Source organism: Mesoplodon bidens, assembly GCF_964165515.1.
Source record: "Mesoplodon bidens genome assembly, chromosome: 4".
Lineage (NCBI taxonomy): Eukaryota > Metazoa > Chordata > Mammalia > Artiodactyla > Ziphiidae > Mesoplodon > Mesoplodon bidens.
In genome coordinates this window covers 107,736,687-107,761,534 of record NC_138160.1, presented here as the reverse complement: position 1 = coordinate 107,761,534, position 24,848 = coordinate 107,736,687, and the positions used below count along the sequence as shown (strand labels likewise).

The following is a 24,848-nucleotide window of genomic DNA, read 5'->3' as shown; positions in this document are numbered from 1 at the left end:
AAGCATTTTTTCCTGATAAATATTCTAACACTGATAAGGAGGTCTGTGCAGAACTGTTTTTGCCAGGACTGAGGACAAAGAGCTCTTTGATAGCCTTCACGAGTTGCTAGGCAATGACTGAGTGATCGTGATAAACTTCAGCTAAGCAGCTCTAAAGAAATGTTCGTGCATTTAATGCCTGATGCATTATACCCACGGCCTCCCCGTGAAATCAGCATTCACTAGGCATTTGTGATTGTATGAATGCAGTAAATAAATCATCTGGGGTGTCATTATTTCCCCTCTCAGAGATCTAACCCAAACTCCTTGTCTTGCTTAATTGTATATATTCCTTATACAAGTATTGCAATATTTGGGGCGTTAATGAATGAAGGAAATGATTTTGATTTGATGTCTTTTTCCCGAGCAACGAGCTACTAAATATCTGTTAGAGCAAAGAGTGAGATTTGTTAACAATCACTGGGCCTGGTGATTATAGGAGAGAGGAACTAAATTATTTAGTCATAACATTGTCTCTGCTTTTCTAATCCTCTGGACACCTGAAAAAGAGGTGTATGGCAGTGTAGACAAGTGGCTCCCTGGCCTATCTACCTCTGCCCACACAATGACTTCCCTGAGAGTCATGAGTGTCTTCCTGCCAGCCAGGAGCCAGTGCTACCTCATCTTCCTGTTCCTAGCACCGAAGCACTGTGGTTGCATACAACGTGGAGATACTCAATAAATGGTTGATAAATCAAATGTTTTCTCTTTCGATACCATAAACGTTAAAGGAAGAAGGAACTGCTATATTGGTAGCCAAGTTGAAAAAAAATCTTGATAAATAAATAATGTAAATCAGAGATGGTTGTATTTGCAGTGGCAACACAAAACACCAGAGAGCATGGCCTGACTTAGTCCGGGCCCAGATAAAAGCAAACAGAATGGAATGCCAGGCAGATTAGGGATCTGGAAGCTTGGCTTTTACAACAGCCTTTCTTTTGGGAGGGCGAGCCCCTTCCTCCACCCTCACTTTAGGGACCCCATGTTCTGCTTTTAAATTACTCCTTCCCCCAAGACTATGTGACAAACAGACATATGCATGTGCTAACACATTTCCCACCCCTCCTGCCCCAATATCTTAAAGGGTCAAATAACGAGTCATTTGCACTTGTGGCTGATTGGGTGCAAAGCACGTTGATTAAAACTCATGTGCACTTGAATCTGCACTTCTATGTCACTTGACAAAGAAAGGTGGGTCTCCCCTTACTATGACAATTCAGGCATCACCGATCAGTGTCCGAAGCAGCAGCTCCCTTACTCAGCTGGTCAAACTCGGTGTGTGTGGGGAAACTTAGAAAGGGGGGCTGTCCTTCTGGAGAGGTGCTGGGACCACTGCAGGCCTGGTTCTGCTTGCTGGGAAGAGTAGAAAAGCTGGCCTCTTCTCATGAAGTTGCCTGCAGTGTTTCCTCTTTCCAGTGCCCCACTTCCTGGCTGGGCTCAGACGAGCACCCCACCTCTCTTCCTACTCTCCTTTCCCCTCCTCATCATTATCCATGCCTTGCTAGTCCCACTCTCTTTCCTAAGACTCCTAGACTTTGCTTTGGCATCTTAATCTCTTTTCTCTCAGTTTAGCACTTAACTTTTTTGTTCTGGAATGAATGTATCTCTAAGCCTCCTCTAGTCTTCTGCCACTGGCTATGAGGTTTTCTGTTGCAGAAATGCTCCCCTGGACTCCAACCTCTTCAATCACTAGAGTAGCAAGGTAGAGCAGAAGCCAACCCACAGATGGGTAATTGCCCCTGCAATTACCGGGGTAACTTTTTAAATAACAGACAGGGCCAACAGGTAAGGTTGTGCAGGTTGTACACTGCACAAGAGCCCCTGGCTAAAGGACTAAGTTAGAGCAGAAATCCAGCTCGTTGCATTCTACCACCAAGAAGCACACCCTGAGGGAATTCCAAACCTTTTCCAAATTTGTCCAAATGGTACTTTATGAGCTGGCAATGGCTCCATCCTCCTCCTCATGCACCCTCCAGATTGTCATTTAGTAGGTGTGAAGTGGGGATCAGGAATATATGAGTTATATGAGTTAAAGGAGTTCCCCGGTGACAGTGATCTTAGCCAGGGTCGGGAACCAGCCTGGAGACTGCATATCCTCCCAGACAGCTGGAATGAAATCCTGATTAGCTGTAACACTCAGCAAAGAGGTGATCTAGCTGACTGAAGTCAGAGCAGAAAGGAAGGGAAAAAAAAAAACAGCGTGTTTCTACTGTTTTGGGGAAAAACTTTATAAGCATATCACTCCACTACTCTGGAAACATACATTCACACACACACATACAACTAATTATATTTCACTGACACCTGGGATTTCAGAATAATGATTTTGAAGAGTCAGTCTCATTTTATTAGACTGTGTGTGTGTGTGTGTGTGTGTGTGTGTGTGTGTGTGTGTGTGTGTGTGTAGCAGAGGTGTGGGAGAAGGAGCCCAGGACACAGCCTATATTTTGTTGATGTTTCATTTTTTCCCTTTTAATGCAATCTGCCTCTGTTCGATAAAGAAACCTATTGGCTAAACACATCAATACATTAAGGTTTTAATTAAAAACATATAATAAAAGTGCATGTCTCTTCTTTTGAAAAATGCTACATTTCTTTTGGAAATAGTAACTGGGATGTCAGATGCAAATTTTGGTTAATATTTATGGTAGTACATTTTGAAAACTTATTTTATGACTAGGTAAAAATGGGACTATCAATTATAGTAGAAATAAATAAGAGTCTTGTTTCCTTTAAGAAAAAAGACCGTCAAACATTAGAAAAGAGAGTGAAGTTACAAGGATGGTGATGAGCCCCTTGGTGAGAAAGCAAGCTGACTTCCTCAGTGTATCATGTCAGTGCCTGACTTCCTCAGTGTGGGTATGTCAGTTTCTTTGCAAAGAGGGATAAAGGTCTCTTGACCCTTCTTGCTGGATCCATACTCCTAGGCCAGATCAGCCTCTCCCCATCCTCAGCGGCTGAGCACATTTGGTGCCTCTACAGTATCTTGATGATTTGGTCGAGGGAAGAGCCCAGGTCCCTGTGTTAGATTTCATTGATTCCTTCACAAAAGCCTCACTGTCATCCCACATACTTGCTACCCTCTCAGCGATTCTCAACATTTCACCTAGAGCAATCTCCACAATAAGGAGGAAGGAAACAGAATCACTTGCTTCCCTGGACTGAGGTTACTTATTTTGCCCCAAACCTGATATCTAAAGGAAAAGCAAAGCTTTCTTCCTATTTTGAAATGTCCTTATGAGGTACTTACTCAAAACAAGTATGTAATGAAAAATGATGAGTCTACCCAGTTTTGAAAATGAAATGGTGTTCTGTGTACATAATACAGAGTCTACTCTTCTTTCCTTTAGAAAAATAAGACAATTCTTGATCCAACTGTAGGGTGTTTTCCAGAACTTCAGGAACTTTCTTTTCCTCTACATATGTTTGCTTATACAAGTGTGTTCTGTTGTGTGCAGGGGATAACTGCTCTAAAAACTGTCTCCCAGCAGTCTTAGATACTTACAGACCAACAGCCCATGCAGAAGACCCACAGGAATTAGACATTGGAGCCATGAAGCAAAGAGATGGTGGGCAACAAGTGATAGAACAAATGAAGCAGCACAACTTCCTCCCCTTTGGAGAAGCAGACCAGTCACAAATGGACAGAGGATTACAAGATTATGTTGTGTGACAAAGCCACTGCATCCCTACAGGAGCTCCACAGGTCTAAGGCCAGATGGGATCATTTGTCTTACCCCATGACCCAGACTATGGAATGCAACTAACATATTTTCTAGCTGGCTTCAGGCTAAATCATATCTCCTGCTTTTCTCATGTATACTAGCACATGCTTTTCACAGGTTTGTTCTAAATCATCAAAGCAGGTGGATACTTGATCAATGACTGGTGTGTTCAGGAACATCTCACATTTCCTCTATATTCATAAGACAAAAGTAGATTTGGTGGAGTATGGCCCAAAACAAATGATGTGACTTCTCTATTAGTTAGGTTCTGAATTTGCCAGGGGGCTAAAATGCTATTTGCTTCACTGTGTTCTTTGAGAACTTAATACTGGTCACTACATTTGAGAACTTCAAGAACGCTGTGAAGTTACAAAATCTGGTTTAATCCCTGGAGGGATGTAGTTTTAACATTTAGTAATTAAGAGCCAAACAGAAACATGGGAAGGTAGAATTTCACATTGGGAAGTCAGTTATCTCAGTCTTTGCAAGTCAGGGAGGAATTAGAGGGCTAGGGAGTCCTTGTTTCTGTGGGTAGCTCCTATTGACAGAAAATGAAGTCTATTACACAAGCCTTGACCTGTTCCCCAAGGTAGCTCTCAAACACTAGAAATCAAGCACACTACAGTTTTTCTCAGTTTACTCCTGCCAGAAGCCAAAGAAGCTCTCAACAAATTCCAAAGGGCTGAGAGACACCACTGCAGAGGTTACTGTTGGCCTCCTACATTCAAGGATCTGAATACTTAATATTGATAAGTTGGCAGTATTACTCTCATGGATTTATTTATTCAATCCTTTTTAATTTTACACCTTGTTTCTTTGCAGGAGTTAACATGATGATCCTAAATACATATGGAAATTCAAAGGACCCAGGATAGCCAAACAATCTGGATAAAGAAGACCAAAGTTGGAAGACTCACATGTCCCAATTTTAAAACTTTCTACAAAGCTACAGCAATCAAAAGAGTATGTTACTGACATAAGGATAGGCATATATATCAATGGAATAGAAATGAGAGGCCAGAAATAATGCTGTCACATTTATGGTAAATTGCTTTCTGACAAGCATATCAAGACAATACAGTGGGGGAAAGAATGTTCTCAACAAATGGTGCTGGGACAACAGGATACTGACATACAAATGAATAAATTTGGACCCCTACCTCACACCATATATAGAAACAAACTCAAAATGTATCGAAGACCAGAATGTAAAAGCTAAAATTATAAAATGCTTAGAAGAATACTCAGGCATAAATCACTGTTATCTAGGATTAGGCAATGGTTTCTTAGATTTGACACCAAAAGTACAAGCAACAAAAGAAAAAAATAGATAAACTGAACTTTATAAATATAAAAATTTTCTGTGGCAAAAGACACCATCAAGAGAGTGAAAAAATAATCACAGAGGGAAAATGTTTGCAAATTATATATCTGAAAAGGGACGTAGAGCTAGAATATATAAAGAGATATTACAACTCAATAATAAAAAGACAAATAACCCAAGTTAAAAAATGAGCAAAGTATCTGAAGAGATATTTCTACAAAGAAGATATACAGATGGCCAATAAATATATGAAAAGATGCTCAACATCATTACTTATTGAGGGAATGCAAATCAAAAACACAATAAGATAAGATTTCACACCCACCAGGATGGCTATAATCAAAAAGATAATAACAAGTGTGGTGAGGATATGAAAACTTCATACACTGCTGGTAGGAATGCAAAATGGTACAGATGCTTTGGAAAAGAAGTGCAGTAGTTCTTAAAAAGGTTAAACTTAGAGTTATCATACAACCCAGCAATTCCACGCCTAAGTGTATACCTAAAATATATACATCCACACAAAAATTGTACAAGAATGTTCATAACAGTATTTTTCATAATAGCCAAAAAGGTGGAAACAACCCAAATGTCTATCAACTGATGAATGGGTAAATAAAATGTTGCCTATCCACACAATGGAATATTATTTGCCAGTCAAAAGGAATGAAGTATTGATATATGCTCCAATATGGATGAACCTTAAAAATATATGCTAAGAGAAGAAATCCAGTTACAAAATACCACATATTATATGAATCTATACAATATCCAGAATAGGCAAGTTTACAGAAACAGAAAGTAGATTAGTGGTTGCCTAGAGTAGAGAGAAGGGGGTGGGAGGGTGAGTTGGGAGTAAATGGAGAATGACTGCTAATAGGTACTAATAGGGTTTTTGTTGTGGGGTGATAATGAAGATCTTCTAAAATTGATAGTGGTAATGGCAGCACAATTGTTTGAATACACTAAAAACCACTGAATTCTACACTTTAAATAGGTGAATTCTATGATATGTGAGTCTATCTATCTATCTACCTACCTACCTATCTATCTATAAAAAGGTTGCTAGTTATCAGCACTGAGCACCATGGTCCTCTCATATAATTCTCAGAAGTCTTCATCCATGCTGAAAATAAATCTCAGCGTAACTTCCCTCTCCCCCCAGCACTTCCTGGACTAAGTCCACGCATGGCAGTAGGGTGTAAATGTTAAGAGAGCTGGCTACATGGTGGGACAGCATTGGTGCAAATCTCATTTCTCATGTTTACTGACTCTGGGACTCTGGGTCAGGCCACTTAACTTCTCTTTGCCTCAGTTTCCTCATCTGAAAAAAGGAGAAAATAATATTTTCTACATCTTAGAGTTGTAAGCCTGCAGTATAAGCATTACAATATTATTTCTCTAGAGTCTTCTTTGTGTGCATTTTTGCTAAAAGGTAAGGCCACTCCATAATTTCCTCAACATGACAACTCTGGTATGGAGGCATAAGAGACTTCTCTGAAAGACCCATCTTCTGAAAATATGAACCATCACTGAAGAGAATACTGGGCTTGTTACTATCAATTTCTCTTTTAGAGGACAAGTTAAAAAACTATTCTGGAGGATACTGAAGAATCACCAATATGGAAACAGCTCTGTCTTACAAATCCCTCTCTCTTCTCTAAATATATATACAAATATATTTAGACACAAATATATACAAAAGCACACACAAATGACTTCTAATGAGAATATAATTTTAAAGGAAAGTTTTGGTTCATTTATCTACCTCTAATCCTGTCTCCAGTTTAAGAGGATTTCACTCTAAGTTGACAATCAGCATTTAACATTTCAATTTACTTACAGAAGAAATGTTCATCAATATATTCAGTTCATTCTTTCCAATATCCGATAATTTTCCTATTGCATTCCCATTAGCAATTTTTCTTAATGAGTGTTTAAAATTCTATTTTTTGGCTTCTTTTGTCTTCTTAGAACAGCCTTGAATTTATGTATCAAAAAGAAGAGCAAGATACCAATTTGCTTGGGCATTTAGTGCCATCTCCCAAGTCTATATATCCTAAGCGAAAACATGGTTCTTCTCCCAAGACCACTGTTAGTTTGATAAACTTCCTGGCTGAAACCAAGAAGCCATATAAATAAGGAGAAATTTCTACCTTGTGGTTAGAAAATTTGTCCTCAATCATATTATGAATTTTTAAGACAAATATTATTGTAAGAAATATTTCTAGTAATAAATATTTTACTATTTGCATATTAACCATAAAACTATTTAATAGTTTTGCCTCACTGAGGTGAACTTATTTTCTTATGGTTTTTTTCAATCATTCTTTCCTCAATGCTCAAAAATACCACAGAGGTCTTGCTAAACCCTTCACAGCAATTCACAATTTTCCCCTCTTGATGACATGAATTCTGATAGTTGTATTGGGTTGGCCAAAAAGTTCGTTCAGGTTTTTCCATAACATCCATACCAGAAGGCTCAAGAGAACTACCCTTGCCTGATTCAACAAAAAGTCATCCCTGGATTACAGATTAATTAGGCCTAGCAGTAATATTTCTTGGGTAAAAATTTGTCTGCTTCCTGGAGACTTTACCATATTTTCATTTTTTTTCTGAAAAGTTGACCTGTGCATGTTTCTCTGAAGTAGCAAGGAACAGTGCTAGGCACAAGTTGGCGTGTTTCCCATTTCAAGTAGTGGCCCTTGGTTCTCACCTGACCATCCAGGGAGGCAGCGGCAATGGCCCGTGGTGGGGTGGCAGCCATCCGCATGGCTGCAGTCACAGCGCTCGGCACAGTTCAGCCCATACGTGCCATCCTGCATAGAAGATAGCAATGAGGGATGGGAATCCCATGGTGGGAGATGAGAGGGACCTCAGTCAGCCGTTTCAGAAACAGCACCCTCCCCTCACAAACACCTCTCAGCAGCATGCATTACAATCACTTCTACCCATGTCTTCTTGGCACCCCAAATATAGGCTAGGCTGCAAGAGGTAAGCATTTTTAAATCGCTCAAACCTTAGTTTATGTCTACCATACGAATGGTGAACCAACTATGCCAATATGCTGATGTGCATATAGGCAAATATAGGTAAACATGCCAATTAATTAAAAGAATCTTTATCTTACCATGAGCCACAACTCATAAAAATACTGTCTTTTTGTTCCTAAAGATTTTTATAAAATATTTCAGTACTCCTTACAGGGCATTTTTTCCCCATTGAGGTATAATTGACATACATTTTATTAGTTTCAGGTCTAAAATATAATGATTCGTTATTTGTTTATATTGTGAAATGATCACCACAATAAGTTAACATCTGCCACCATACACGGTTCCAGAATTTTATTCTCCTACAATGCATTCTATTCATTAGTTAAAAGGGAAGTCCCTGACCCACATAAAGAAAGCCTAAAATTTTAAAAATAACAGTTCTAATGATGAAGACCATTTCCATAAACTGCCGAAGAGATACATAGAATTAGGAGAAATTAACATCTTTTGTCACTTTTCCTAATTAGCATCCTCCTCTCCATGATGCCATCTAAACCACATGAAACATTCTGATTCAACCTCCTGAGCGAGGATGCAGTGTGTGTCGGGCACACCGCCCTCGACACACACCTACCCTCATCCCCTCCCAGATCTTAATGTTTTCACATGCACATCTGCATTGGTGGTCCAGCAGAGATGAGACTCTTCACAGACATGATCATTTAGTTTATGGGAGAGGAATGAAAGTTCTGCATTTATAAGCCCTGCTCTTTTGCCAGGTCCTGACTGAGGGAGAGCACTACAAACCTCCCACAGCACCAAGCTGCAAAATTACCAAGAGGGAGGCACCGAGAACCAGCATTAAACAGGTAGTGGGTGTTAGATGGCATAATCACTTGTCTAGTGCTTACTAAAATAAAATATTAAAAAAACATTTTTAGGTTCTACTAATGTTTGTTCAGGCTTATAGGATTTAGCTTTGCTACACTGTGAGCCACTAAACCATCTTCAGCCTTTGCTGATTTATTAATGCATCTAATAATATACCAAAAAAGTACAAGATTGTGCTGGGGGCTTTGCTTTGTCCACACTCAGACTGGGAGTGAAGGGTGATCTTCAAGCCCATCTCAGAGCACTAATAATCTGTTCACTGGTGGATGACAGGAGGCAAAGCTAAGCTAACTTTGTCCTAGGGGTTTGGAGGGCATGGAATAGCCCCCGGTGAGATGCTCTCTAGCTGCCAAATGAGCTGCACTTAATGAGGAGGAAGCCCAGGGAGAAAAGCGTTCTGTGGAAGGCCCCCCTCGAGGGGGCCAGTTCAGGGGGTCATCGTGTCACCTCACCATCAGATGCTCCCCGGGAGGCAAAGAACACACACCACTGAGAGAATGCTTAATGGCTCGAGAGCATAGGGAGAAAGAGCAATGGAAAAGAGGGAAGGAAACTGTCCCCATGCGTGAGAGGAAGCAAGTGAAATGGGCTGTTACTACAGAATGCACTACCCATTGCCCACCCTGTTGGCCTGCAGCAGACTCAGCACAGGCGTTCTGATGATGGGTGTCTCCAAAGTAGGTCAAGGGAACAGAGTCAGCCTTGAACCATGGAAATCTATGGAGATTTGTGTGACTTCAGAGATATCTGTGTTAAAAGGTGGCTGTTTCCAAACCCTTCACCACCTCACTGAGGCTTTCTGTGACACCATCACCACCCCCCTTTCAATGTCCTGCCACTTTCCACCCCAAAGCCTGGAGTATTTCCATTAAAATGGAAACACAATATTTGGAGAGTTGACAGGCATACACTGGGTGTTTGACAAATGCTGGTGACTGGCTGCCATGAAGATATGGGTATTTTAGAATAAGGAAAACAGAGGGGAATGGTGGCGGGAACCAGGAGAGAGAGGAAGGAAGGGATTCTCACAAAGCTGCCTAACTAATTTCCACATCTATTCCTTTTCCTATCCTGTATCCAATCTGAGTTGAAACACCTCAATTCTTCTAGTAGTCACTATGGTTTGGTTCACTATCAGGCACTTTAAATCATGAAGTCTGCAAAAATAAGCTAACCCTCTGGCATCAGCTCCTCCCGGCCCTCCCAGTTGGGTCATACCTGGCAGGGAAATTCACATTTCTCCCCGCGCCATCCAGGTGCACAGGTGCAGGTCCCATCCAGGGTGTTGCAGGCTCCGCCGTTGAGGCACTGGCATGTTAAGTTACAGCCAAAGCCCCATGTGCCACTGGGACAGCTGATGGAGCAGTCCACCCCGTGCCAGCCTGCCACGACAAGAGTGCCAGGGCACATGAGCAAACAAAGGCAGCAGGGAACTCTGCCCAGCCTTTCCAAGCCACTCTTCACCTGAGAAACATCTCAGAGGTGCACAGAAGTGCCCCTGCCACAGCTCAGGGAGCATTGGCTCTGTCATGTAAAGCCTCTACCAGAAATGAACTAAAACACCCACACAGCTGTCAAGGATGCCAACACTGAGAAGCACTACCGGGCTACTGGGGGAAGAGAGATGAAGCGAAGATGTACAATGTACATCACTCACTATCTAATGCGCAATGATGCACATTGTGGGGTGCTGAGTTTTGTTCAGGTCAGCAAATGAAATATTTACATGGGAGGGAGAAGGAAAGTTTGTGTTTGAAAGAACAACCCCATCTTTAAAGCAGGAGCCCATGAACCATGAACAGTGAGTATCCAGGATCCCGGCTGCTGCAGCAACTGAATAAACACGATCCAGCCCCCACGTACAACCAGGTGCTTGGCTGCATTTCTTGTCAGGACTCCAGGCCAATCAATTTACGGGAATGGACACATGTCTGCTTGCTTACTCCTCACCAAATCACAGAGACTCACAGACTTTTGGAGCTGGCAGCGACTTCAGAGATCATCTTATCTGAGCCTCTCCCTTTCACTCATAAAAGCAGGAGAGCTCTCCCTGGATAAGGGTTTTGCTGAGTCCAGGCACCGTATTTCTGCATAGCTGGAGCTAGAATCCTAGTTAAAGTTTCTTTCCTGTGCCTTTAGGAGTTAACAGGACTAGGATCAGGTAACAGACTCATTCACCCACTCACCTGCTTTGCAAGTACAAGACCCATCCACTGGAGAGCAGACAGCATCGTTTTTACAGCCGCAGAGAGAGGAACAATTTATCCCATAGGTTCCCAGAGGGCATGGGGTAGAACAGTCAATTCCCTGGATGGGCGCAAACAGGAAAATGCATGCAATTTTACCACATGAAATAAGGCCAACACAAATAAACAAAAATATATCTTGTCCATGCTAATTACAGTCCCTCTCTAATTTTAACACATTGTATTTTTAAGAGTTGTTATAACATCACCACTATACTAATTGTACAGATTCAAGGGCAATGTTAGCTGGCCTATATTTAGGATACAGTATTGAACAGGACCCAAAAAAAGCCTGCTGCCTTCATTAGTTTTCCTTGGTAGCAAATATAATTCAAAACCCTCTGTCCTTGCTCAGACAAGTAGATATAGAACAACAAACTGTAGCTGTACAATTACTGTCAATAAACATAAATATGAACTATACATTAAATTGCAATGCTTCCTAGACTAACTTGTATAATATGTAATATGATTAGTGGGTGAGGCAAAGGAATAGAACACACTCAGCCAGCAGCATGATTCAATTTATTATCTGACAGGAAGCATTAAACATAGAAGTTGGTTACCAAAGGTGACTGGAGGTCACTCTCCTTTAAAAACAGAAAAGACTCTTAAGGATAATTCAAGGGCTCAACCAAAGAATTGTGACACAGGTTAGAAAATCCTGTAAAGATCTCAGCTCTGAGACTTTATGACCCACTCATTCTATATTATGTGCTCTGGAGTAATCATCAACATTCTTCACAGTTTAATGTTCTCCTAAAAAGGGGAGAAAATAACTCAAGAACAACCCATTTTCCTTCAAAACAAAAATTTCTAATCTGTTGCTAAGAAATCCTGGAAACTAGGCAAAATTCTTCTCTGTTAGCTTATAGGCATATTTGAAAGGTCTAGATTCTCAAAGGCACTGAAAAACTTATATACTACTAATCCTTGGATATTAATATATAATAAATGCTAACTTGATGTAGTATGCGCCTTCAAATTTCATGGAATTAAAACAGAAACGGTTGACAATAATACATATCCTACTTGGAAAATTTCTTTGCTACCTATAAGACATGATAAAATAATTACATAGGAATAATTAAAATACATCTTCATGACATATATTAATTAAATAATTAAATATTAATGCCACTTTATAATTTCACCGGTTTGCCCAGTCATCATTCTCAGGTAAGTATTTATATCTCTTATTATTACTTTTCTCTTTATTTTCTTTCTTGTTAAGGATGCGGTTGATTTTTAGCACATTCACTGGACTTCAGAAAAGGTCATATAAATCATGGTATCAATATGCTCCAAGTTGCACCCCTTATCTCCTTCCTCCACAGCCCAAGCCACTCACTTTGAATCCTGAGGCACAGGTGCACTTTCCTGTCACACTGTCACAGTCAGCCCCGTTTTGGCAGCTGCAGATCTGTTGGCAAGCTTCCCCGTAGAATCCAGGAGAACATGTCTCATTACAGTAGAGTCCTGACCAGCCTGGCTTGCAGGCACACTCTCCAGACATGGGGTGACAGCTGAGAGACATGGATGAAAGGAGCAAGTCACTCTCGGGTAAACATGACACCCAAGGCCCGTGCAAATGTTGCTTTAGCCATATCATTAAATGTGTGGGTAATTCCATGCACGATAATTTAAACTTCACTCCCAGTCTTGGTATGATTTAATTAATCGGCTGAAACCTGATTGGTACCACAAATGTTGCATGAAATCAGCATCATGTTCTAGCAGGATGACTCTAAACAACTGTGTCCTTTTGTCTGAAACTCATTTTAATTTTTGTAAAGTGAAAGCACTAATTTGATAAGACGTCAACTAGACGAGACTATCTAAAAACTCCATCCAATGAACACTACCAAGTCAGTTCACCAGAGTGATGTCCAAGGAACTCCAGAAGCAGCGACCTTTTCAGTCTATTTCTTCTCTTGGCTCCCCATACCTGGTGGTGGAGCAGCTGTCCCTACCTGAAACAGCAGTCGCATTGATGGGTCAGGCAGCCAGCTGTCACTCCATAGCAAATGGACACATCAGCTGCCCCAAGAGCCACGGGTTAGCGAGGCTCACACAACAGGGTGCTCTGTAACGCTCAAAACACATGTGCTTCTCACCAAAGGAAAATGTGAACAATCACACTAGCTCTGCTCACAACTGAAAGACTGTTGAAGATGGTCTTTCTCCCCTGATGGAGATAAAACCCTCCCCTTAATTCAGGCCAACAACAAAACCCACTGTTTCATCCAAACATTTGCTAAATACCTCTCACCAGAGGACTGTTCATAGATTTTCTGCAAAGAACCATGACCTGGGAGGGATGAAGATTGAGGCTGTGTACATTCCAGCTCTCCCACTACCTGGTCAGCATTAGTGAAAACACATAACCCCCCTGTGTCTGACATCCTAATCTGTCAAGTGAGGGTCTCAGCCACACCCCATAATCTCATTTCCTATCTCTTTTTCTTAAAGAAAAGGCCTGTGGGTTAGATAGTTTGTTACTCATTTTTAGAAATTTATCTAAATATACTTTTAGGCCCCTATTGCAACTAAGTGCCCAGAAGCAAAGGCCTAGGCATCCATCACAAGCATTACTCAGGAAACATGGCAGGAAGAAATATTTAAGCACAACTCTACATTTAAAATGGTTTCTTGGGTATATAAGGTTTGGACTCATAAGACAAGAGTTTGAATCTCAAACCAACTTAGATCTACTCAGATCTACTTACCTGCTATTTATCCTTGGGCAAAATACCTGGCTTCTCCATGGCTTCTCAAATTTAGCCATCAAACACGGAGCTCTGGTTCTTCCCTTTCTTCATTCCTCACTCAGTGTTTCAACTGCTTTCCACTGAACTAATGGCACCACCAGCCACTCAGTGGTTTAAGCTAAAAACCTCACAGTTATTCCTGATAACCCCTTCTCCCTCATCTCCCATATTGACTTCATCACTAGGACCTAACCATTCTAACTCCAAAGTATGTCTTGAATCTATCCACATCGCTCCATCTTCAGTGTCACCATCCTACTCCAAGGCAAGGTCATCTGTCTCCTACACTCCTGAATAGCCTTCCGACTTTCTTCCCTGCATTCACTCATGCCTCATCACCTAAAAAGTAGATCATATGGTATCATTTTCCTTAAAACTCTTCAAAGACTCCCTTTGAAGCCTACACTCAGAATAAAATCCATACTGCTTAATACAGCTAGAGTGAAGATTATTTATTGTCTAAACCAGGACATTTTTAAGAGTGAAAAGGGAGTTACTAATAAGTACATTAGGACAATAGGCCTAAACCAAACAGTTCCTGTGACACCAAATATATGATGACCCTAAATATAGCCCATAGACCTTCATCATTTGGCTACTGCCTTCTTTCTGACCTCTTTTTTCATCGTTATTCTCTCTTTATTACTATGTTCAACCGCAATAGATTTCTTTTAATTTGTAAGAGCATTGAGGTTTTTCAACTTAAGGGCTTCACATGGGCTATTCCATATGCCAGGAATGCTGTCTCCCCACTCCTGGCCTAGCTCTCTCCACCTTCTCCTTCCAGGCTCAGCTTAAATCTCTCTTACTTAGAGAGGCCTTCCCTGACCACTCATGTTTCAGTTAGGTCTCTCCTATTATTCTCTTTCATTGCACCCTGCTCATCTCACTTATCACAATCTGTAATCTTATGTTTATTTTTATAATCCTTCCCCTGTCTTCTTTCCCCTCTAGACTTCCAGCTCCACGAAGACAAGAATTCAGGGTGTTTTGTCACCTGGCCATGGACACAGTAGCCCATGGTAAGCACTGATTGAGCAAACAAGTGAAACTGTCAACAGTTGATGTGTGGTGGGGTCTGACTCCAGGGATCGTGCTTTCCCACACAAATTTGCTTCCCCTGATCTCTCGAAGTCATCCAGCAATGTTAAATTATAATCTGTATGTCTGCATACAAAGGCCAGATTTCCCCTAAAATTAGTTTTTTAAATGTCAAATTTATGACTTAAAAGGAATCACCATTAATTGCAGGAGACAGTCACTTAAGTAACATTTATGATGATATTGTAAGCGGATGCACAGACTAGCACTGAATGTATGCTAACACCATGCTAAGCAATCCATGGACATGATTTCATTTAATGCTCACAGTGTTAGGTATGATTCCATTTTATAAATGAGGGAAGAGAGACCTGGAAAGAGGAATTTATTCGAAGTCTTGCACAGGTAGTGGCAGAATCAAACTTGAACCCAGATTTCTTTCTTTGTTTTCACACCAAAGGAAAAGGAAGTTTGATAGCAGCCTGCTAGGGGGACTATATGTGAAAAAGAATTGTTAAAATTTAAATTTTAAAACTGCAAGGATAAAAGGGTGAGCAGGACCAATAAAAGCTTGTATTGTGCAAGAAGCATGGATAAATTTATTTTAGAAAGGCCCTACATATGAAAAAAAGAAAAGAAATATTCCAAGTGATGGATTGGTTAAAGTAGTTTACCTTAAGATACTATTTAAAAAAAAGGACATCTGGGTGGGAGGGAGGGAGACGCAGGAGGGAAGGGATGTGGGAACAGATGTATATGTATGACTGATTCACTTTGTTATAAAGCAGAAACTAATTTAAAAAAAGGACATCTTTTGGTAGAAAATACTACTCTACATTAAAAAGTAGAAAATAATATTCATGGTATAGATATAAATGTTAAGCAGAATAGACAATTCGGGGACAGGGAATTGAACTAAGCTAGAGGCAGGCAGAGAAATTGATATTCAATGCCCCCCATTGAGTATTAGTGTAGCACACTGGTTCTCAAATTGATTGACACCAAAATTAGTATTCTGCAATTTGTAATTATATGTAGGAAGCCAGAGCACTTTGGAGGCATTTGATGGGTTCTCATGCAGTCAGCTTAATTGGTAATGAGATTTACATGTTGTTGTTAGAGCAGCAGAGTGGAGGTTGAAGGGTAACATCCTCCTACCTGATTACTTTCTAAAGAACAGATTGCTTTGTGTAATATGAAGATCGGATTAAACGCAGATAGGAATATCTACCATTTTTTACACATATATAACTAGATAAAAATATTCTAGTAAAGTTTTTCAGTTTAAGAGTTAAATTATTACAGGTATCCCATATAATACTGGCTAAAATAGAATGAATCATTGAACTTCCGTTTATTCATTTCCTTAGATATTATTCATGCTCAAATATATGACAATTAGGTGGCATTTGCAAATAGGCACACCCTGATTGCCCACAGCTATTAAATGTCATTATTAACAAGAGCTAATATACATATCCCATGTGGAATCTCAGTGAGTCTTGAATTTTGTTTTCCTGTTCAAAATCATTTCCACTGGGCTTCCCTGGGGGCGCAGTGGTTGAGAATCTGCCTGCTAATGCAGGGGACACGGGTTCGAGCCCTGGTCTGGGAGGATCCCACATGCCGCAGAGCAACTAGGCCCGTGAGCCACAACTACTGAGCCTGCGCATCTGGAGCCTGTGCTTCTCAAGAAGAGAGGCCGCGATAGTGAGAGTCCCACACACCGCAATGAAGAGTGGCCCCCGCTTGCCGCAACTAGAGAAAGCCCTTGCACAGAAACGAAGACCCAACACAGCAAAAATAAATTAATTAATTAATAAACTCCTACCCCCAACATCTTCTAAAAAAAAAAATCATTTCCACTATAAAAGTTAGTTTTAAGAAGTCCAGTTCACAGAGAGTGTCCTTAGGCTCTGTAACAGTGCTGTAATTTAAAATACTAATATCACTTATAAATATATTTAAATTCATTTCAACCTTACGATAGCTTGCAAAATAAAAATGGGTACAAACGCTTTGTAACTCCTCCCACTAAGAGGTGGAGTGTAACAAATCTGGACTTGGTTGTCTTACCTGCTTTGTCTAAAAGGACATTAGCAAACATGACAATAACCAAAGGTTTGAAAAGTGTTTGCATGTTGGGGCTTGCCCTGTCTCTTGCTGCTGTTGGAAGCCACTTACAGAAGCCCAGGCTAACCTGCTAGATGCTGGGGACATATGGCTTAGTCACTCCCATCACCCAGCTAAATGCTAGACTTGTGAGTGAGGAATTCCAGGAATTCCAGCCTCTAGTTGATCTTCCAGATGAACATAGGCAGACCAGCAGAACAACCACCAAGCTGAGCCCAGCCCGAAGAATCAAGCGAAAAATCATCAGTTAACAAATAATTGTTGTTTTAGACCACTAAGTTTAGGGTAGGTTTTTTTTTTTTTTTTTTTTTTGAGGTACGCGGGCCTCTCACTGTTGTGGCCTCTCCCGTTGCGGAGCACAGGCTCCGGACATGCAGGCTCAGCAGCCATGGCTCACGGGCCCAGCCGCTCCGCGGCATGTGGGATCCTCCCAGACCGGGGCACGAACCCGTGTCCCCTGCATTGGCAGGCGGACTCTCAACCGCTGCGCCACCAGGGAAGCCCAGGGTAGGTTTTTTTTTATGCAACAAAACTAACTGATACAAACCCTTACTCAAATATACGGCTTCAATATATGTCAATACATACATATCCACAGAACTAAAAATTTACCTAAAGACACTGTAAACTGATAGTGTGCATTGCATTAGTTATTTCATTAATTATGACAAAGACTTGTAGGATAAATATATATCATGTATTATGCAATAGCAAGCTACACTCTTGCCTGATTAAATGGTAAGTTAGACTTTCAATTAATACAAAGATTCTATGCCTTTTGGTTCAAAGGGAACCTTGTGTTTCTAGGAATTTTACATAGAAGTTCAAGATATAAGAATAGATGGGTGGCTTCAACTGTGAATTCAAAAAGACAGAGTCATATAATCAACATTCAACTGGTCTTAACAGAAATTTGTACAAGCTAATTTTAAAAAATAGCTTTCATTATTTAGGGAAGCCACTTTATAGACTAATTGTTTTTTAATCTTCTGATTATTTGTTATACATTATTAGACAGATTTTAGAGTTCTTTTGATCCATGTGACTATCAAATAAGTTCATGTACTTGTTTGTTAAAGCATACGTGCTTAGGTACACATGACCTATGTCAAAATTATATGGTACTGACGTCAACCTAATAACTGTCCACTTTCACCTTGCAGCTACTAATATGGTAACTAATTCCAACAAAATCAACATTTCCTCTGCTTCTCCAATTCTTCTCATAGCAGAGATCCTTTGTATAGGTTTATTAATCTATTTGATTTCAGGCTGTATCTGTATACAATGAAACAGCACACTGGCCTTAAAAAGTCCTTAGCCATTACTAATGACTTGAGCCAAACTAATGAGCCAAACTCATGACTTGTCCCTAATCCTGCCAGCTCCTTCAACATTAAAGAGTTGAAAAAAAAAACAAAATCCTGCACATATTGTTCATTTTTACTCCCCAAACTGTCATGTAAAGAGTGGCAATATTTTCCAATGAAGAAAACCAGAAGTTGACTAAAGTAGCTTACTAAGTTGCTTGAGACACATTAAGAATGCACTTCTTTGATATGTCCCACTAAAATGTATTTCAGGGGCTTCCCTGGTGGCGCAGTGGTTGAGAGTCCGCCTGCCGATGCAGGGGACACGGGTTCGTGCCCTGGTCCGGGAAGATCCCACATGCCGTGGAGTGGCTGGGCCCGTGAGCCATGGCCTCTGAGCCTGCGCGTCCGGAGCCTGTGCTCCACAACGGGAGAGGCCACAACAGTGAGAGGCCCGCGTACCGCAAAAAAAAAAAAAAAAAAAAAAAAAAAAAAATGTATTTCAGCACATACACACACACACACACACAGTGCAAAGCCCTTTTTTTTTTTTTTGGCTCCCAACAACGGTTTAAAGAAGAGACCAACTACAGGCTTCTATTTACTTTTAACTTTTGTGCATTTGAGATTTGATGTGGTCACAAGTTACCTTTCAGAAACATAAATGAAGAAACAGTTGTGCTGAATGCAAATAAAGGTAATTCTGGTATCATCTGAACTGCTATATAATGCACTGCATTTTTCTCAAACTCAACTTTTCCAGCAGTATGCAAACAAGGCCCAGAATTTTAAGTGATATGTATCTGGTCCTTGGGGGAGGGAGAGGAAGAAACGGTTGGATAGATATTTTCAGGGGCAGACAAGGTACAGAAAAGTGGGTGGGATCTTGGTTTCCTGTTCATAAATTCTTTGAGAAATTTTTGAGCCAAAAGACCCCTGTGAATTCTATGTCCAAGTAATCAATTCTGAACACATATCTCACATGTGACAACCACACGTGACACACTGTCACAAAACTTCCACCAGTACACTTCTTGGCTAGGCAGATGTCAAGTAAAAGAGGCTGCAGTGAGAATCATTTCGTGATAGTTTTACATACTAAACTGGGCTTAACCTATGTCTCTCATTGTATCTTTGCTTCTAAGGGAATGTCACAAAATCCCTCTCTTAGGGATACATTCTACTAACCTCAGCAAGTTTAATATTTTCTGGTGGCCATTAATAGAGAATAGGGTTTCATATCCATCCACAGCCATCTAACAATTTTAGCACTTCTGACTTGTTCCATTAAGTGGAAAAGACTTCCGTTGACTTAGTGGTTCCTGCCCTGGATGACCCAGAGGCAAGAAGGGTCTCAGGGTGGAAATCTCTCTGCCGATCCTCCTTCTAAATAGTGGACACTGCGGTGAAAACTTTAATAGAACATATCATTCCAGGGGCAGCTGACCCTCACCTATGAGTGTTGTCCAGGTGGCAGGGACACCACTTGTCACATTTGATGCCATAGAGCCCTTCTGGACACAGGCGCGCCTCACAGCGGTCGCCAGCAAAGCCTGCTTCGCAGAGGCAGGAGCCGCTCACGTGGTAACACTTCCCTCCGTTGACACATTGGCAGGTCTCTGCACAGCGAACTCCGTAGGTGCCAACGGGACACTCATCCTGGCACCTGGAGGCAGGAGCGAAAGATGCATTAGTCAGTGCCTTGTGAAAATAAACAGTTGATTCAGATAGGCTTTGTTATGTTTACAATGATATCCTTTTTGGATTTGACATTTATTTGATAATTGTACCATTACAGATATGAAAAGCATTAAGATAAATTATAGTAGTGACAGTAGTACGAACTGTTTAAAGAAATAGCAAAAACAAAAACAAAATTATGAGCTTGGGATGAAAAGCATGTTTTACACCTAGTCCTTGCTAAAGGCATGCACAGCACTTTAGAAGATACCAGGAAAGGGAGAAAATGAACTGCCCTAGTGTGAGTCCCAGCCCATCATTAGGGAATTAAAATATATGCATTCTCTAAAAAAGAATGAAATAATACCATTTGCAGCAACATGGATGGACGTAGAGATTATCACATTAAATAAGTCAGACAGAGAAAGAGAAACATCATACACCACTTATATGTGGAATCTAAACAAATGACACAAATGAACTCATTTACAAAATAGAAACAGACTTACAGACATAGAAAACAAACTTATGGTTACCAAAGGGGGTAGTGGGCAGGGGGAGATAAATTAGGAGTTTGGGATTAACAGGTACACACCACTATATACAAAATAGGTAAACAAGGACCTCCTGTATAGCACAGGGAACTATACTCAATATCTTTTAATAACCTAAAATGGAAAAGAATCTGAAAAAAGAATATGTATAATCACATTGCTGTACACCTGAAACTAATACAACATTGTAAATTACCTATCCTCAATTAAAATAAAATAAGATATATGCTTTCCCCATTTCAAAGAGAAAACTTGGTAGCAAACTTGAAATAAAATATTAATTCTCTTGGCTTTCACATTGACATTAATTTTTAATTTCAGCCATGTGTCCGCTCTTTTCAGAGCTGAATGGCAATCATTGCTCCTCATTTAGAAAGTTATATAACTAAATGAACAATTTAGAAAGTTATGTAACTAAATAAACAAAGTCCTCCTTAGATTTGGGAAAGTCTGAACTACTGAAATCAGGTGTCCTCAACTTCAACCTGGGGAACTCCTGCCAGGAGACGGTAGAGATGCTGGGAGTTCTCGAACACAAAATTTTTATTAAATGGGGTTTTGTCCTCTGTTGGGAAGAAGGGCTACTAAATAGTAAGAAAAAAAAATTCACTTTATTGTCTTTTAAAAAATGGCCTAACAGTGTGGTCCCGGCATAAGGATCTGCTCTGGGTAAGTTGGATCTGGTGGGAAGCTGAGTTGCTGGAGGGAATTGAGAAGAGAAAATCATCATGGCTCCATGGAACGCAAGACTAGCTATCGGGCCAGCCAAGTTTCTTTCTGACCAGGCAAGGTGATTTGATGGGACTTTCTGTAGCAGAAGGAGTCCTTTCTGCCAAGGGAGAGGAAGCCGGGGTCTCACCTACCCAGAGCGCCGCCACAAGCAGGGTACCCTCTGTGAGTCTCAGCAGCCACCTCCCATGTGGCTCTCAAGTCATGCCAGACCCAGAGTCCATAATGTAGGTCAGCACTGCATTTTTTCAAATGGGTACAGGGCAAGGGCAAGTGCATGATAATGAATCCAAGCAGACTTCAAAGCAACAGCAAAGAGGCTGAAAAGCAAACATTTTCCACAAGGCTTTGCATAGTTTTAATGATAGGGTGTGAGGACTAACAATACCAAGGCTGGATGGGATTCTATTTAAGTGCAGAGGATAAATCTTGAGAACACTTTGATATTTTTCTCGTTAGCTCTGGTTCTGGCATGTATTTAGGGAAAAGGGCCTCTTGCAAATTTGGTTTCACAGACTCTAGACATCTTTAGGCTTGTCAATGGCAAAGTCTTCAAATCAACCACTCAACAAAGCATTAGAAAAGTTCTGGAGTAATTGAACCAAGTTTATTTAGCAAAAATCAGATGTGTGCTGCAAAGTTACACATGAGTAAACCTATTTTTAGACCAGAGTATTTTTTAAAGGTACTCTATTTTTAACTTGTAAGAAGCTTTACTAAGCCAACCAAGTCACTTAGTTTACTCTTTAAAGATGTAAACTTTGGAGAAAGAAATGCTATAGGACAATCACTGGGCCTCCTCATGGCTCCACTAAAGGCTGGCAAGACAGCTTGGCAACCTGTCTGTCCAGACTTCCTTGCAAGGCAGTACCAGAAAAAAAGAAAAAGTTATGCTCAAGGTAAATAATATCACTAAAAGAAACCCAAATGTTATGCTTTGGACTCCAGGATTTTAACTCAGGAAGAAGCACAGCTCTAAAAGTGGGGAACAGGATAGAAACGTAAAGCATGGAAAAATGTCTGCCACCAAATGACAGGGGAGCAATGTGTCTATTCTATCCTATCTTGGCAGGGACTTCCTTCTCTCTGAGAAAACAAAATCCATAATAGCTGGGCCTGACCCATATTTACCTTGCTAACATATACTTAAACGTACTGAGTTTCTGTTTTAAATGGCAAAAAGCCATTTGAATTTTACTTACTAAAGTAGCCAGTAAAGTTTGGTTTACCCTCCCACTTCTTTTTTGTCAATGTTGTACTTGTAAGAGAATCCTATTAATAATAGTTACGTCTGTTTCCACCTACCACACAAAAATGGTAGGGTATCTTTTTAGAAGTAGGTATTTTCCACCTTAAAAATAAATGCAATCATGAAGTAGCTTACACCCTTCTCATTGGCTGAATTAAAAGTCTTTGTCAAGCAGTCTTATCTCCCTTTTGGGCTCCTTTTTCTAAAAGAAGCATCATTTCCCAACGAATTTTATGCCCTTAATGTTGCTTTTGTGGTCCCATGTGGAATAAGAAAAGTAATCTTAGAAGTCATTAAAAGAGGAAATATTTTCTTAGGAGAGATGGCAGAGAGGCAGATAAAAATATAGCAATAAATATTGGCCATAGTAGAAATATGAAAATGTGAAGTTCTTATTTTATTTTTTTAGATTTTGAATAATACCCTGGAATTGGGGAAAATGGACAAGCATTAAGTAGAGATAGCCTAATAAAACATGACACCAATACCCAAATCAGTGAGGGTCACAGGCTTGTTTGAATATCATTTTGATTATCATATTGCATTTCACTGTGAACTTATGGAAAACAAAGTGAGTTAGCACATAAGGGGTGCCAGCTTCCTTTTTCTCCTTTGTCCTTTTGAGCATGGCCCTCCAAGAGTGACCTGAGTAATTGGGCCAAACCATGATTTAGTGTGAAAGAATCACATTCCTCTTTAAACTGGAATCAATAGATCGGCTGCCTACCTTTCAAACATCTAGAACTGCTGCTCTGGGGAAATATAAAGAACACTGGGAAAGAGCCAACTTTTCCACAATCCCAGAAACAGGAAAGAGTTCCTCCACTGAAGGCCAGTTCTGCATCCCCCAATTCCTGTCTCCAATTTTGGACTTCACCTCCTTTGGCCCACATTCTTCTTCACTTTCAGGGTGGTACAGAAGACAGCGTGGCAGGACTATCTCTGGCTTCACCTTAACAGACTCCATAACTGATCCACAGATCTCTCCACTCAGCTAACGCATAAGGAGCACCAATTATGTACATGGACTCATGCTAGGCCATCAAAGGCCCCAGTGCAATGATGCCATGACAACCCATCAGCATTAAGAACACTCTTTTAACCCCTTCAGAAGAATTTTTGTGAGGATCTGAAAGCCATGCTCTCTCCACTCATACTTGGCTGTGCCGCATGAGATTTCCTCACCACGCTGTCCTCTCAACCGTCCCACAAACCCTACAGCCTATTATGGGGGCATCCCATGATCTGCTCTGCCTGCTTACAAGGTGCCCGTTTTGTTTGTTATGTTTTCTCTCTGTCTGGGAGGGCCATCCCCACATCCTGGGTACGCTCTGGGCCAGCTGCCTGCGGTGGTACCTGTTTCCCTCTGTCCTGACCTCAGTGATCAAGTTTTGATGACTTCTCAAAACAGGGGAAATGGCAAGTCCCCAGGCCTTTGGGCTGCTTTCCCCACACCTCCTGCCACAGATCGTTCTATAACCACTTATTATTTCCCTTTCATGATGACAAATGTGCTTGTTGTCATTGTGTTGTTTGTGTGTGTGTGTGTCTGCATGTGTTAACTCTTGAACCCAGATAGTGAGAGCAGAATTGAAAACAGGATTCATGTCATCAGTTCATCGGAAAAACAAGTTATAAAAACAAGTCAAGAAGCAAGTTCCCTCTTCACTTTCCTTCTCTTTCTCTAGCTCTTTGCCAGCTTTGCCTCAAATCTAAAACTCACCTGAAAATTAGCTGTTATCCCCTTTCCCTGTATTCTAAATAAGATGAGTATAAGCCGGCCCCTGTGTTTGTTGATTTTGTGTTTCCTTGAATTTGAGACTTAAATCCCTACAGGGCAAGAAAACCATTATATTTAAATTTTTAGGGTCCAAAAATATTACACAGAACTATTATTTAGGGTTCTGCTTGGTCCCATGCCTCTCCTTTCCTGACTCATCTTTCTATATTAAGATGTTAATGCCACATGGATCCAGAACTCATCTAACAACATCGTTTTCCAAAATACAATCATAAACCAGGATGTAGGGCACAAAAACTTTCTGAGTAACCCAATTACATGTTGTAAAAACCATGTGCTAAAGGTGTCAATAATTCATAACATCAAAAAACTAAGGAAAATATGTAGTTATATTAACAAAAGATGAAAAAGTCTTTAAT

General features: G+C 40.5%; 1 protein-coding gene across 1 annotated transcript in view; it reads right to left on the bottom strand.

Annotated features, from left to right (window-relative positions):
- The window catches only part of MEGF10 (multiple EGF like domains 10), a 122,319-nt gene that overhangs the window by 26,358 nt on the left and 71,113 nt on the right, over window positions 1-24,848 (bottom strand). The window contains exons 8-12 of the mRNA XM_081233754.1: window positions 19,930-20,142; window positions 12,573-12,747; window positions 11,162-11,282; window positions 10,194-10,357; window positions 7,805-7,907 (exon numbers count right to left, since the gene is read on the bottom strand). Of these exons, the coding sequence (XP_081089880.1) occupies window positions 7,805-7,907; window positions 10,194-10,357; window positions 11,162-11,282; window positions 12,573-12,747; window positions 19,930-20,142 (776 nt within the window). The remainder of the gene's footprint in view (window positions 1-7,804; window positions 7,908-10,193; window positions 10,358-11,161; window positions 11,283-12,572; window positions 12,748-19,929; window positions 20,143-24,848) is intronic.